This window comes from Siniperca chuatsi, linkage group LG23 (genome assembly GCF_020085105.1).
Source record: "Siniperca chuatsi isolate FFG_IHB_CAS linkage group LG23, ASM2008510v1, whole genome shotgun sequence".
NCBI lineage: Eukaryota > Metazoa > Chordata > Actinopteri > Centrarchiformes > Sinipercidae > Siniperca > Siniperca chuatsi.
The window spans coordinates 6,317,314-6,331,220 of NC_058064.1; the positions used below are offsets into that span (position 1 = coordinate 6,317,314).

A 13,907-nucleotide genomic window follows, 5' to 3' on the forward strand; every position below is an offset into this window, starting at 1 on the left:
GCAGTTGACATAAATTAAGGATAGTTTACAGTATTTGTGTTTTGTCCCCCTTCGACGTGGCATATAATATAAAAAGAACTTCTGTGAATGTGAATTTCTACCTTCTTTTCCCTTTGAATGTCAGCAGAGCATCATTGCCTGGTTGAAAAATAGAAATCACGGATATCCGTCTTTAGTAGGACGAATGGCTACTGAAGTCTCTGGCAATGCGCCTAAACCCTTCTTCAAAATAGCACCATAACAGTCAGAATAGCAGCGGCTCTGTGCTTGCCAAGAGTAACAGTTGCAACTTCTACTCAGCAGATACCGGTAATTGCCCTGATTAGACATTCAGATACACTATTTGCCATTATAAAGATGGAAATCAAACCCAGCATTCAGTGAAGCTGCCACCAAGTGACTTGTATTTCCCTGTTGCGTGTTAAGACTTTTCTCCCTGCCTTGCTCAGGGCTCTGATCAGTTTTATGACTTTTTTTGGGGCTGCTTGGCAGCCTTTGCCATCAGCGACAGATGCTCTGCTCCCCAAAGCATCGGGCCTGGCAGCTCAATATGCAATAATTAGACTGGAGTGGGCCAGGGCTGCGTTATGTTGTGTGTGTCAGTGATATTTTCTGACTTTACTCGTATTACCATCCTATTGTTGTCTGAGATGACACTGGGGAAGCATGACGTGAATTTTTGTTTGCGATATCCTCCCTAGGTGCCCTTCCATCTTTTTAGCCTTTTTGCTCGCCATATCTCCTCATCCCTTCATCCCTCTTTTCCGATGGCCAAGCCTACATCCCCTGAACAACTCATCTTCAAACATCAGCAGCCAGATCCTGGGGTTCAGCTTCTGGCACAACAACAAGCGAGGAAGTGTGTGTGTGTGGTAGCAGGAACTTAAACCTAAAAGGTTTAGCAGTTATTTCTGTATGTTCTGAGGAGGTTTCTGGATGCATTTATTTTGTAGGGCGGTCTTGTAGTCAACTTGACGAGGTGCTTATGGTTGTGTACAAGCCAAAAGGTGAAAACTTGACTCAGAAATCAAATACTGTTGTTGGTAATTCGAATAGTATGCTTATACGTTTTCTTGCGGAGAGTTTGATGAGAAGATTGGTACCACTCCCAGATCTGTATGGTAAATATGTAGCTAGAGCCAGCAGCCGGTTAGCATAAAGACCGCAAACAGGCGGAAACCACTAACCTGGCTCTGTCCAAACTATTTCTTTGCTGGGAGCAGTTGCCAGGCAACCAGCAGATACAGGATGTTATTGCTCCCAGCAGTAAAATGGAGAATTGTTTAATCCGTACAAAAATTACAAACAAGAAATAATGTGTTAATTAGTGAGCTTTAGAGATGCTGGAAGGCAGATTTTGTTATCTTTGGACCGAGCCAGGCTAGGTGTTTCCCCCTGTTTCCAGTCTTTGTGCTAAGCGGCTGCAGCCTTATTTAATGTACACACATGAAAGTGATCGACCGTGTAGTTCTCCGCAGGACAGCAAATAAGCGTATTTCCCCAAAAAGTCAAACTATTGCTTTAACAGAATCATTGCTTGGTGTCTAAGCAACTTTCTTCACAGCAAAGCCAAGGGGTGCTTGTGTGTCTTCTGCTAATATTAGTGTGATATTCTTTCTATCCTTCCAGAACTCAGCTGGTGCTTAATCTTGTATTCATGAAAATGTCACTCAATCTTCTATGGCCAGGCAATTTATCTAATTGGCTGCAATGAATCATAAAGAATCATCAAAAGGAGAATACATCTGTAGCATTGTTTGATCATATTGTACAGTATTACATCAGTTATAAGGATGACTTTGAGCCACGTGCATCTGCTCCAAGTAAAAATTTAAGTAAAACCTTCAAAATTCATTCCCCAAAAGTAATTTCCTCTGACATTATTTGACACAATGTCAAGAGGTTCTCTCATTGCCAAACCTCTGTGGATCAGCTCTAAGGGCTCTGTTAACTGACAGGAACTATCTACCTTACACAACCAGCTGCATGCATGTTTAATTATTTTCTAAATCCAGTTGTATTGTTGAAAAAACATCTGGCATTTCAGCTATGAATGGTCCATTTCACCAGCCACCTGGATCTACAGACTCACAACTCAATTTGACAAAAATGATCATGAAAGTTTTAAAGCAAACAGAACAGGACAACACAAAGTATCTTGATAATCTCTCAGGATTAAAGATCAGTCACCTCACAAACACTCCTTGGATTATACCGACCTGTCTGAGGAACGCCTCCTTGTTGGCCAACTCATTCTCCAGTTTGTCATTGATGTCGTGCACCGAGGTGGACTCTCGTTGGGCGCTTAGGTAGCGTTTTTCCAAAGTTACAATCCGTTCCTCCATGTCTTCCTTCTGACACATGGCCTGCATGCAGACAGACACATAGCAATCAGAGAATAACAGAATGCGACAATAAAAGATAAGAGCATTCTTAAAACTATTTCTCCTCCACTGATTATTACTGAGTATTTTGAAGAGAGGCAAGAAGCCTGTTTCTGGTTGCTGCTTTACACAGAACTTGCTGTAAAATCATCTGCAGCTCTAACTCTAGTTTTTAAACTTACAGAAGTATTTTAGCAAACACGAATTTGGCAATTTAATATCTGCACAGACTTGATTTATACCACTCGATAATTTCATTACAAAACATGAATTATACAAACTCTAATTAATGCAGACATTTCTAAAACAAGTGCACAAAATATTCTCATCTCAGTGTGTACTGAAATTTCAGTATAAGGCAGCTGCATGTTATTAGTGCAAAATCTTCTGTAATCATTATGAAATCTAGAATTACAGCATGTCCACAAGCCCTCACACTGTTCTAGAGCTGCAAGTTGACAAATTAAAACTTTTGTCATTAGATTAGTTCCATATATGACATGACCACAGCATAATCTACACGAGAAACAAGTCAAATACCAAATAAGACAAACAAAGCTTCATAAAGTACAAACACATGGCTGTGATCTTGTATCTCACACTGCTGCCGTGAAACAAGGTTCCCCCTCATGGCGGCAACATTATCTCTGAAGCTCTGCGAGTTAATTTCCTGCATGGAGAATTGCTGCAGACACAAACCCATGCAAGCACATATGGTTTCAAAACCACACAAAAAATAGCAGTGGGAGAGCTGAATAAACTGCGGCTCTCAGAGGAGGCAGTGCAGGGTAATAACACAGGGTTGGTCCGAAAGGCCATGTTTGCCAGGCCACAATCACTGCCTCTGCCTGCATCGTTAGCAATCAATAACAATTTCAGCTGAGAGCTATGGGGGGGGGGTCAGCTTATATTCAGATGTATACTGAATGGTGGGCTTATGATTGAGCTCCTAATTGCCAATTTATGACACACATTCTCATTTCTCCAGGAAAGTGGCATTTAACTGGCTGTTTTTGAGCTTTACATGTCGAGACTCCAGTTTGAAATAGTGTTTAAGAACCAAACACTGGCAGATGCAGAGACAGCTGCTTGTTTTTTTTGTTAAGTGTTAGTGTGTGTCCTTGAGAAATGTTTATATAGCCTACTGGGGTCTGTCTGTTTGCATGTTGCGAGCATATTTACAGGATGCACTTGCTTGTGTGCGATTGTTTCAGAAAGACATGTTAATAAAGGTTTTTAAAATTTTTTGTATAACAAAACAGTGTGCCTTGAATTGTGTGTGAATATGCTAATAGAAGCTTTTTTAGGCCACTGCTAGCCTTCTTTGATGTCTCTCTTGCAACTGTTATTCCCTTGCAAATGTGTGTGTGCGCATGCTTCTCCCTGTTCTCAGTGTGTGTGTCTGTGTGTGTGTGTGTGTGTGTGTGTGTGTGTGTGTTGTAACCTCTTTGATGTCCCTCTGGTACTTGTTGTTCATCTCCTCTGACTTGATGAGGTCTTTGCGGGCAGTCTCCAGCTCCTGCTCCACCTCGGAGACCCGAGAGGAGAGGGAGGACATGCGCTCCTTCATCTGGGCCAGCTCGTAGTTCTGCTTCTCCAGCAGGTCCTGCAGCTCCACCACCTGGCTCGCTTCATGGGCCGACTCCAGAGAGCCGTTGGACAGACGCTGGGGAAAAGATGAGTAAAGAAGGGATAGCAACTTTAGATTCAGTTTAACAGAATTAAATCACACATCTCTTCTTAAAAGGAAATGGAGGAAAGCACCTCTAAAGCTCTCTAACATATCTCGTTTTTAATCCGTACAAAAACCGAAGCGTACAGTAGTGGTTATGTGCCAGATGATTTCCTAAAATCTTGTCGGTTTTCGTACGGATTAAACAAACTAGATATGTGTAAATTAGCAAGCTTTAGGTGCTGGTAGGTGGATTTTGTTACCTTTGGACAGAAGCCAGGCTAGCTGTTTCCCATGTTTACAGTTTTTATGCTAAGCTAAGCAAACCAGCTGCTGGAGATATCTTAATATTTACCGTACAGACATGAAAATGGTATCAATCTTCTCAGCTAACTCTAACCAAGAAAGCAAATAAACGTATTTACCAAAATATCAAACTATTCATATAATGAATTATATTACATAGAGTGTTATATGGAGTAAGCCAAAGCTTAGAAATTACATCAAAATCAAAGAAGACTATGCAACCACCATGTTTATATACACTGTATAATTTATTGACAAAAACATGTCCTTGTAAGGACTAAGGAATCTGTCATTTGAAAAATTACAGCTACTGAGTCCTGGTTTGTTTGGTTATCCAAAATCAGTGGATTCATTCATCTTGACCTGCTAAGATCATCTTGGTTGTTGTTGTTTTGTCTCTAATAGGCCAATTTGGAAGGGCACCATTTGGTTTAGGATACTTACACTGCATGATTAAATGAAATCAGCAATCTAGTGGCTTTAAAATTTGCCATTCACAACACTTTCTTATACAGATTTCTCTTTTAAAAGAAATGTGTTTTGACCACATGGGGACTGAAGGTAAAAATGATTGGAAACATCCAATAACAGAAACAGAAGTTTGACTTAAGAACGCAGAAAAACAAGACTGAAAATGAACCAGATGAAAAACTATTTTCTGATTTCCTGTCATGCCCTGCATTCCTGTGGTGTTTTGAAGTGGGCCTTGAGAAAATCAGTCTCAATCCTACTTCAGGTACCATTTCTTCTTTTGAGAGTTACATACATTAGCACTCTAATAAATTCAAGTTTAGGAGCTCAAGGCTTTGGCTCTTTACCCTGTTTTGATTTTGGATAGTGACAAAGACTGGGTGACTGAGAATCACTCCAGACTCCATTGGAAAAATTGCTTTGACACTTGCATTAGTAATATGATTAGGTTTCACTGAGTTCTCATCCTGTGCAGCTCCACGGGTCTCTGCATGAGGTAGATTAATGAGGGGGATGCCAGAGAGATCCAACTTACACAGAGGTTTAGAGGCAAGAATAACACATCCGAAAACAACTTTATTATCACTATTAAATAACACACGTCCTCTGACAGCACTGAATGCAGCTTTTAAATAACAAAGCTTTGTCTTTATGTTCAAAAGTAATTATTGTAAAGCAGGTGGAAATGAAGATTGAGGAAAAGTGATCTCTTTATTCTCCATCTCTCTCTGACTCTCTGCTGTATCAGGCCCAGCTGCCCGTCCTCGGCCATCCATCTGTGAGGACAAACCTAATTGGGCCTCTCTGCCTGCTGCCTGTGATCAATGATTCACCCGAGCAGGGAACAAGACCCACTAAATCACACCACTGATTTTAATACCAGCACTCCAGCACTGGGCTGCTCTCATAAAAAGGACCAACGTTAAGGATTTAGCTCTACTTTATTGCAAAATATCTCAACAGTCCCACAGATAATACATTATGCAACTGTGGCTCCCATTATCGTGCTCATTTCACAGTCTTGGAACATTAGGCCACCTGTTTTTTAAGACTGAGAAAGTTTAAATGGCCAGTCTTTTTTATAACCTGCAAGGGTTTAGACAAAGTTTTGCATCCACATGAGCAGATACATTTTAAGGGTCAGTTCACCCAAATTACAAAACACATTTTCTCACTTATACCTAGTCTAGCCAAGCACAGTTTTGGATCTATTTGCCCAGATTTTGAGATATCTGCCTCTACTGCCACGCAATATAATGGAAGTGAGTAAATGTTGTTATGCTAAACAAAATGCTGTGGTTCTCAGCATTTTGTCATTACTATGAGACCTACAAACAAAATTTCCTTAACCTTCATTGCCCTTGAGTTGATTCTAGAGTTTTATTTGTCATATACTCAAAAAACATGTGTAGTGAAATGCAGTGTGGCTAGTAAGACTAATGTGAAAAATAAGAATTTGAAAAAATGTCACGTGTTTCTTTTCTTTATGTAATTTTGTTGAACCAAGCCATCTACATAGCATTTTGAGACTATAATGCCTTGTTCATGTCATATCATTAAGACTATAAATAATAACTGAATGAAAAACCATTCACCCTATTCTAGTTGTCACACGTAGAAGAAATGGGAAATTTCTGATGGCTGCACTATTGAGAAGAACTACAGAAGTATCAACAAACTGGAACCAGAATGGCTGTTGGCCCCTACAGCTGGCAGTTTAATGTAAATACAATCCAATGCTAACACTAATAAAATCAATGCAGGTAAGAAAAAGAGCTATATATCCTACATCGGATGTTTATATCCAGGTTTTTTTTAAAATTTTTTTAATGTTTTTTGTTTTTTAAACAAACCACTACAAATATACAGTATGACACAAAACTAGCAGTGGGAGTGACCGTCTTGGAATAATACATGAATGTTCCCAAGTCATAAAAATGTTCCTGTTCTCATTCTGCCGACATGGCGTAAAATGAAGGGAAGACTGCAGCTAAGTTACTTGCTTTCCTACCTAAAATATTTTATCTATCTTTTTCACAAACACTGTTATTGTTTTACAAAAGTAAAAAGGTAACCCAGGTCTAGAGTGTGTCAGTAAATCTGTTCTAGGAGTGATGGGCAATGAAACTAATCCAGCACCAGTCCAGGTCTGAATGTTTACTGAATGAAAAATTTAAATGGTGACACAACAGCCTCATCTGTCAGACTGCATTAGCTGGTAGGATCAGGCAGATCCAGGTCTATGCTAAAGGTTTGAGTGCTTGATGGGTAAATATGCCCTTCAAAAGCTGCACTTTCTTCCCTCCTTTCTCACTCTGACTCCTTCTTACTGACCTCTTTCTACCTGTCACATTAATGACAACCAAGGGCAAGTCAGGTGGAGATGATTGTGCTTCCAAGACATGCGTCCTGCAGATCAGGGATGTCATTCCCCCTTGACACGTCTGTCAGTCCATGTGACTGCGGTGACACTGAATAACTAGCCCTCACTCTTACCTAACCACATTTTAGCAGCTAACACACGCACACATGCAATTTCTTTTGCAAACATACACACAAATAAAAAAACAACACACGTTCATATTCACTCCTTTTATCTTCACAAAACAGGGCAGACGATAGCTGTCTCCTCATTAGCCCATCCCTCTGCACAACACACTCTTCATCTTTTTACTCCCGACATCCCTCCCCAAACCCCCCTTGCTCCAGCAGACTAGCAGAGTAATAGCATCTCCATTGATCTACCCAGGTATCCTCTGTAAGATGTAAATGCTGCTGCCTGCATGTAAAAAGGATTCCACAGGTCTGCTTTGGGATTGTTGGGGTTGTTTTGGGCTCTGATGCAGCGTCTGTTTTGTATAATCTAGTAAATGTAGATGCAGCTACACCTCTGTCCTTAAATTAATAATCAGAGAAAAATTTGTATTCAGCTATGCAGGTCCACGTGTGTTCCTGCATAATGGGAGAGGCTGGGATCACAGCAAGAGTTCTTACCTGACTGTGGGTCACCTTCAGAACACCAGCAGAGCTAAATGTATGATCAAAACCTTTTAGATTTAGACTTTATTGTCCCAGAGGGAGATTTGTTTTCACAGCCAGTAAAACATAGAAACACAGATATAAACACAGCAACATACAGATAGACAATACAGAGTCCCCATAAATACATTCCAGCACACAACATAGTCAGCGAGGCAATAATATTTGCAATATAATGCAAAGTGTTATACTGACAATTAAAACACCAGGAAGATCTAAATGGGCAGGAATTATCTGTAATAACACCAAACCAGAGGGCTAGACAAAACAATGATTGCTAGTGCAGTGATTTTGACACTTGAGGATGATATATGACAGCCCAGATCTGTGCTTAAAAGACAGATAAGTATGTACATGTTTAACATTGTGTAAATACTTGGAATATATAGACCTTAAGATGCATCCATGCCTGTAGTGACAATTGAAGATACTGTATCTCTTTTTTTCCAAAAACTATCCATATAGGATGTGCCTTATTTTAAAGATGGAGTTGCTTGTATATATTGTAATGTTCAAAGAATTACTATCTCATTTCAAGACTTAAACAACTTTCGTTGCATTCCTATTTTAAAGATATATTCTCCTCAACTGAGGTGACTTTCAAGACAAATAATCTAGTTTCAAGCATCTTTAACTTGAATTTTTGACAATTCATTGCTTATATGAAGCTGAAGAGGCTTAAATCTAAGCCTTTAAAATATATATAGTTTTAAGGTTAGTGTTTTGTACTGGTTACATTTTTATACTCTTTTCTCTCTCTCTTTAAAAAAAAAAAAAAATGATTTTTGCATTCCCCATTGTCAAAATGTTTTGTCTGATACTTTATAAGAAGATTTCACAAATTCACAGAATATTTTGTGTTGTAGGGCAGTTTTTGCAGTGTGGTGAGTTTTTTGTTATGTTATTTTTTAGACTCAAAGACATTAAAAATGAGGGATTTAGTATTTCTCTGCCAAAATTGCATAGTATTCCTGGCAGTGTGGTAAAGGAATTCAGGACCTAAAAAGGTATTTCTTATATTAGCTCAGTTCAGTTTGGAACATGCCATAATAAAGTTAGTTAGCTAGTTTTGTGCCCTATTATTGATACTGAGCTTGACCATCTCCTGCATGTTGACATATGCCAAATGCTCGTTTGGTAAACAGTATCCAATTTTGCAGCCAGTAGAAGGTTATAACAAAAACTGGTGTGTCCGTTTAAAAAAAAAATAATCCCATTTTATCACTGAGGAGGCTCACCTTGCTATGGATCTTCTGTTGAGTTTCACTGCCCTCCAATATGTCCTCTCCTCCCTCCCCGGAAGCCACTTTTCTCTGAATGTGAGCATTTTGTTCCCGTAAGGCCACAATCTGCAGGATGGCAACAAGCACACAGATCAGAGCTGGAATAGACACAATGTCAGAATACCTGCATATAGAAACTGTTCAAGGTTAAGAGAGTTGAGATACAAACAAGATCAGACTTTTAATATGCATCATGGTATTTCCTTCAATGTGGCTTTGCAACACAAGCAGAACCTGTTGAAACCTCAATGTTTTAACATGAAATTAAGCACGTCATCATAAATACATAACTGCAGCCCCCAGTTAACTAGTGATGTTTCCCTCTTATGCAATACTAGTAAATTACAGTACGGCCCCCTCTGTAGGAATTTATGGAATATGGCTTTTACCAACATGAAGCTGGAAACATGTGACCACTGATACAATCACTATAATTGTCATGTTCTGCGGACTGTGTGTCTCCTTTCACCACCTTAAGCAACTGTGGTAAAGTCATGATCCTGTCAGAGGGGTGACCGACAACAACAATAATTAGGTTCTTCCTTGACAGACACTATGTGATATCACTCTCCTCACAGAAGGGAAAGAGAAAGGTAGACAGTGTACTTGGCTGCTACTTATCTTTCATAAACAATATGAAGCCCCTGAGACTTTGTGGTACGTCTTGTACTTTCCAAAACAAGACTTTCCAGAACTTGAAACTTTTGGGAGTAAGATAGTAATTTGAAGCACGCAAACCATTAAAAATGACCTACCGAAAATGTCAACTTCTTGTGAAACTTACCGCCTCCTTAAAGTGATTACTTCAGTGCAGCTTTGAAAAACACTGCAGTAATTTGGCAAATCATACAGCTATAGTGGGAGCCCCACTACAGGCTTGCCAAGCCTCTCCCTGCAGGGGCCTGGAGGGTGGAGTTGGGTTATCAGGAAGATTCAGATCACCTGGGCTGTTTGCCTCACTACTTACAAACTGGTGGCAGTGAGCTAGTCTCTCTTTTCCCTGGATTACACCCTTTTGGTTGGCTATCAGTACATTTGATCTTTTTGTTACAGAAAATAAACTATCAAGTTACAACTTTTATGTGGTTTTCTCCCCTTTTTTGTCCAGCCTTGATCCAGGTTGTGACAAATTGAAAACACAATGAAATGAACCATAACTATTGTTGTCTTATTTTCATACTTTTGGCCATCATTTCTATAGATTATGATTAGATTGTATTCACCAAAGTAATGGCTGAGATTTGGGAACTCATGACATCACTACCAACAAAGTCAAAGTCAAGAAACACCATCAGCCACGCAGTTAACAAGCCAATTAAGTATTTAAAAAAATACAAAAAACTTATTCCACTTTTATTCCCTGCACTAACAAAGAAGTAACTCCAGAAAACAACAACCACAAATGTCTACAGTACACGTACCGTGCTGTTAGCATGATGTGATTACAGCGGCATCATGCTGGTTTGACTCCATGAGTATTCAGAAGCTTTAGAAATGCTTTAATCTCTGAATCACCCAGGACTCTCAAATCTGCATGTTATCCCTGTTTCATAGTTGTTCTTTTTTGGTGATTTCAATTAGGATTTCCAAGCAGCCCAGATACTGTATCTGTTATTAGATGCATCACAATATAATCTATAGTATTCATTCAGTTTGCTTCAAAATTAGTTGATAATACAGTTACTGGAAGGTCATCTTTGTTGTTGTTGCTTGGAAATCTGCTCCTCTGTCGATAAAACAAACAATGCTCTCAAGTGATTTTGACATGAGCTGGTTTAAACTCAAATCCTAACCTGCTCTCACTGACATCAAAGTGAGAGTCAGTTGATGTCAGGACTTCTTTAAAGTGGGGAGAGAGGGCAGTAAAAGATGATTTCCTCCCATCCGCATCCATGGACAGGGTTTACCTTACATTAAGCTTGAACATTCATTCTGCAGCCTCAGACTTCACTGGCAACAGCTTGGCTTCTTCTCCGCTGTTGCACACTGACTACAGAACATTTCTGTTCATTATTTTTAACGAGGGCATAATTATGCCTCTGTATGTTTCCATATCATTATTCTGAGATTGTTTGTAATTTCTGCTCAGAGATCAAACACTAACACCACCCCTGACATAAAGGCACAACAAATGATGAATGGAGTGCTACAGATGCATATGCAGCTCGGAAATTACAGAAAGGAGAAGTTTGCCAGATGCAAAATGAACATGGCGCCTATTATTTCTTTTTGATGTTGTTGATCTACCTCTCATCAAAGGCAGACAGAAAGGAAGGAGAGGGAAGCATGAGAGAAGCATGAGAATGGGCCTTTTCACCGCACAGCATCACTATTTCCTTATCTTTCTTTAGCACTTCTGTGTTGGATTGAGAGGACTGTCTGAGGTAATGTGATGAAGGAGAGATTGGACAAATGTGAGGAGGAGTGAAGGGAGGGTTGGTGGGGTTCAAAGAGTATAAAAGATTGATTTTGTCAAGGTGAGAGCTGGGGGCATGCAAGTCTCTGGTGCAATGCGCTTAAATTAAAATCACTCAAGCTTTGGAGCAAATGCACACACACACACACACACACACACACACACAAACATATATACACACAAATACTGAAAGCAAAAAGTACACTTGTCTTTAGGTGAAAAGGGGCGTTCATTTTGTGTGTTTAAACTTGTCAGTGATGCCTTGGGGTTTCTATGGAAAAGATGCGAGCGTTAGCACACAGGGTTATAACAGGCAGAAGGAAAAAGGAACATGTTTCCTCTGACAACGTCTTTGATCTTACTTAGACTTCTTATATTACTTTGTCTTACTTAGACTTGACTGGTCCCAAGGCAGACCACCTGCATGTTAATAAGCTGTTTTCTATTATTGAGTCCTGAAAGTCTTGTTCTCTTAAAACAAGTGAAAATCTACCAGTGTGGCAAATTTAACCTTTTTCCAACAGAAATCAATTTGTCTCAAGACATTTCTAAAATCATCTTTCTTGCAGATTTTGTTTTAAAAGCCCTAAAAATCTATTTCCACATGAGAGATTTCTGGCTTTGCTGTTTTGTCTGTGCTCTTCTCACCGGTTTGAATTGGCTGGGACTCAGTTGGAAAAAGGTGATGTCACATACTTCTGGGCACCAATCAGGATATAGTAGTATTTGAATCTAATCTGATGACAGTTTGCGCATGAGTTTTTGAGCGTTAAACGCTTGAAAAATAACACTTAAAGCATTTTTTTCTGCACTTTGAGTTTGTAGATTTTTGCTTATTTCATCATGAATATTTAATGTTATAGAGTAATACTTAATATAGGAAATCTATTTTCAAGGGCTTTAAAGAAAACCACACTTTTTGGACTGAATTATAGATAAAATATTATTATATTTTTTTGTAGTGTTGCTGGTTTGCATGTCTTTTTGCCGTGCTTCAGTCCAAACTGGGCCCAAACTTAGAGTTTCTATTCTAAGGCTAATTGATTTACTTAATGCAGACTTACTTCCTAACACACATACGTGCTCTTATTACAAACCAAATTACTATCACCAGTAATTATTTATCAGCACGGACATTTTAAACAATATATGGAATTTACTCATAAGATTATGCATACAATGGCTCTTCCTCCTGTAAGCCAGTGTACTGAGCTAATGGACAGAAATCACCTTTAGGAAAACAAAGGCAGGTGCCAGAGGTGACTAGATGCAGTTAACTTCTACCTATAGAAATAATCTCTGCACTGCATACTGCAATTTTAAAATCAAACTTTAAGTATTATTAAGTTTGCTAAGGTTTTTACAGCGTCACTCTAAGTTGTTTATAATATTATATATTTGTATTGTATAGATAGAGTATATATTGTATTGTTTATTTAAGATTGATTATTGTGTATAATTTTTTAAAATCTGTTTTGTCCATTTCTAATTGTGATGATGACTATGGATGCAAATTTGCTGTTTAGATACCCCTGGCACTTTTCTATTAATGTTTTTTCAAAATGTGTCACAGTGTTGATTAATGTCCAAAAAACAACAAACAATTTATCCTCAGATAGATTCCAACACAGTCTGTATCGCAGTTTGTTCCATAACAGCAAATTGCAATCACCAGCAGTAATCAGTGTGTGGGCACTTAAACACCTGTGACTGTATGAGGTCAAAGGCCAATGATTTCATCAGGCATGGCTGTGTTGTCTAAACCCCCACTGGGAGAAGGGACTCATACCAGACCTCCATCACAAATCAATTACCGGTTCGCTGGCTCCCGGATCTACCCGCCTCCCTGGAGCCTCTGAGGTGTGGACATTTTTATTCGGCAAAGCCAGTTTAACTGCCTCTTTCACCGCCTCAAGGTCCACTCACTCATCTGTCCACCGCACTGACAAGTGTAGTGTTAACCATTTATGAGCGACAGCCTCGCAGATGTACTGAACGGTCTTTCTAGCCTTGGCTGTGCTATGTGAGAAAATTCTTCAGTGCTACGTCCTGTACTGAGATGACTGTCAGGGACTTTGCAGTTTAAAAAGCAGACTTTGTCCAAAAGCTGTAAAAGAAAAAGCATTGGGAACCAGCGTCCTGTCACATTAATCTTTTAACTGTTCACTCCTTTTTTTTTCATTCTTTCCCTTTCTTCCCAGATCCTACACCGTTTAATCTTGGTTCAGAACACAAGCAACTCGTCCATCTATTTACCATCCAAACACATCATCACAGTTTGTCTGTTAAGCCTTACTCTCTGTGTTTCTCTCCTTCACCCTCTTGTCTCCACACCT

General features: G+C 39.3%; 1 protein-coding gene across 15 annotated transcripts in view; it reads right to left on the reverse strand.

Annotated features, from left to right (window-relative positions):
• ppfia2 (PTPRF interacting protein alpha 2) overlaps positions 1-13,907 on the reverse strand; it is a 160,070-nt gene that overhangs the window by 30,381 nt on the left and 115,782 nt on the right. For all 15 annotated transcript variants that reach the window (XR_006376727.1, XR_006376726.1, XR_006376725.1 and 12 more), the window contains 3 exons: positions 9,111-9,221; positions 3,829-4,050; positions 2,220-2,366 (listed from right to left, as the gene is read on the reverse strand). Coding sequence is in view for 6 of the 15 variants with exons in the window: in XM_044185359.1 (XP_044041294.1) it covers positions 2,220-2,366; positions 3,829-4,050; positions 9,111-9,221 (480 nt within the window). In the remaining 9 variants the exon portion in view is untranslated. The remainder of the gene's footprint in view (positions 1-2,219; positions 2,367-3,828; positions 4,051-9,110; positions 9,222-13,907) is intronic.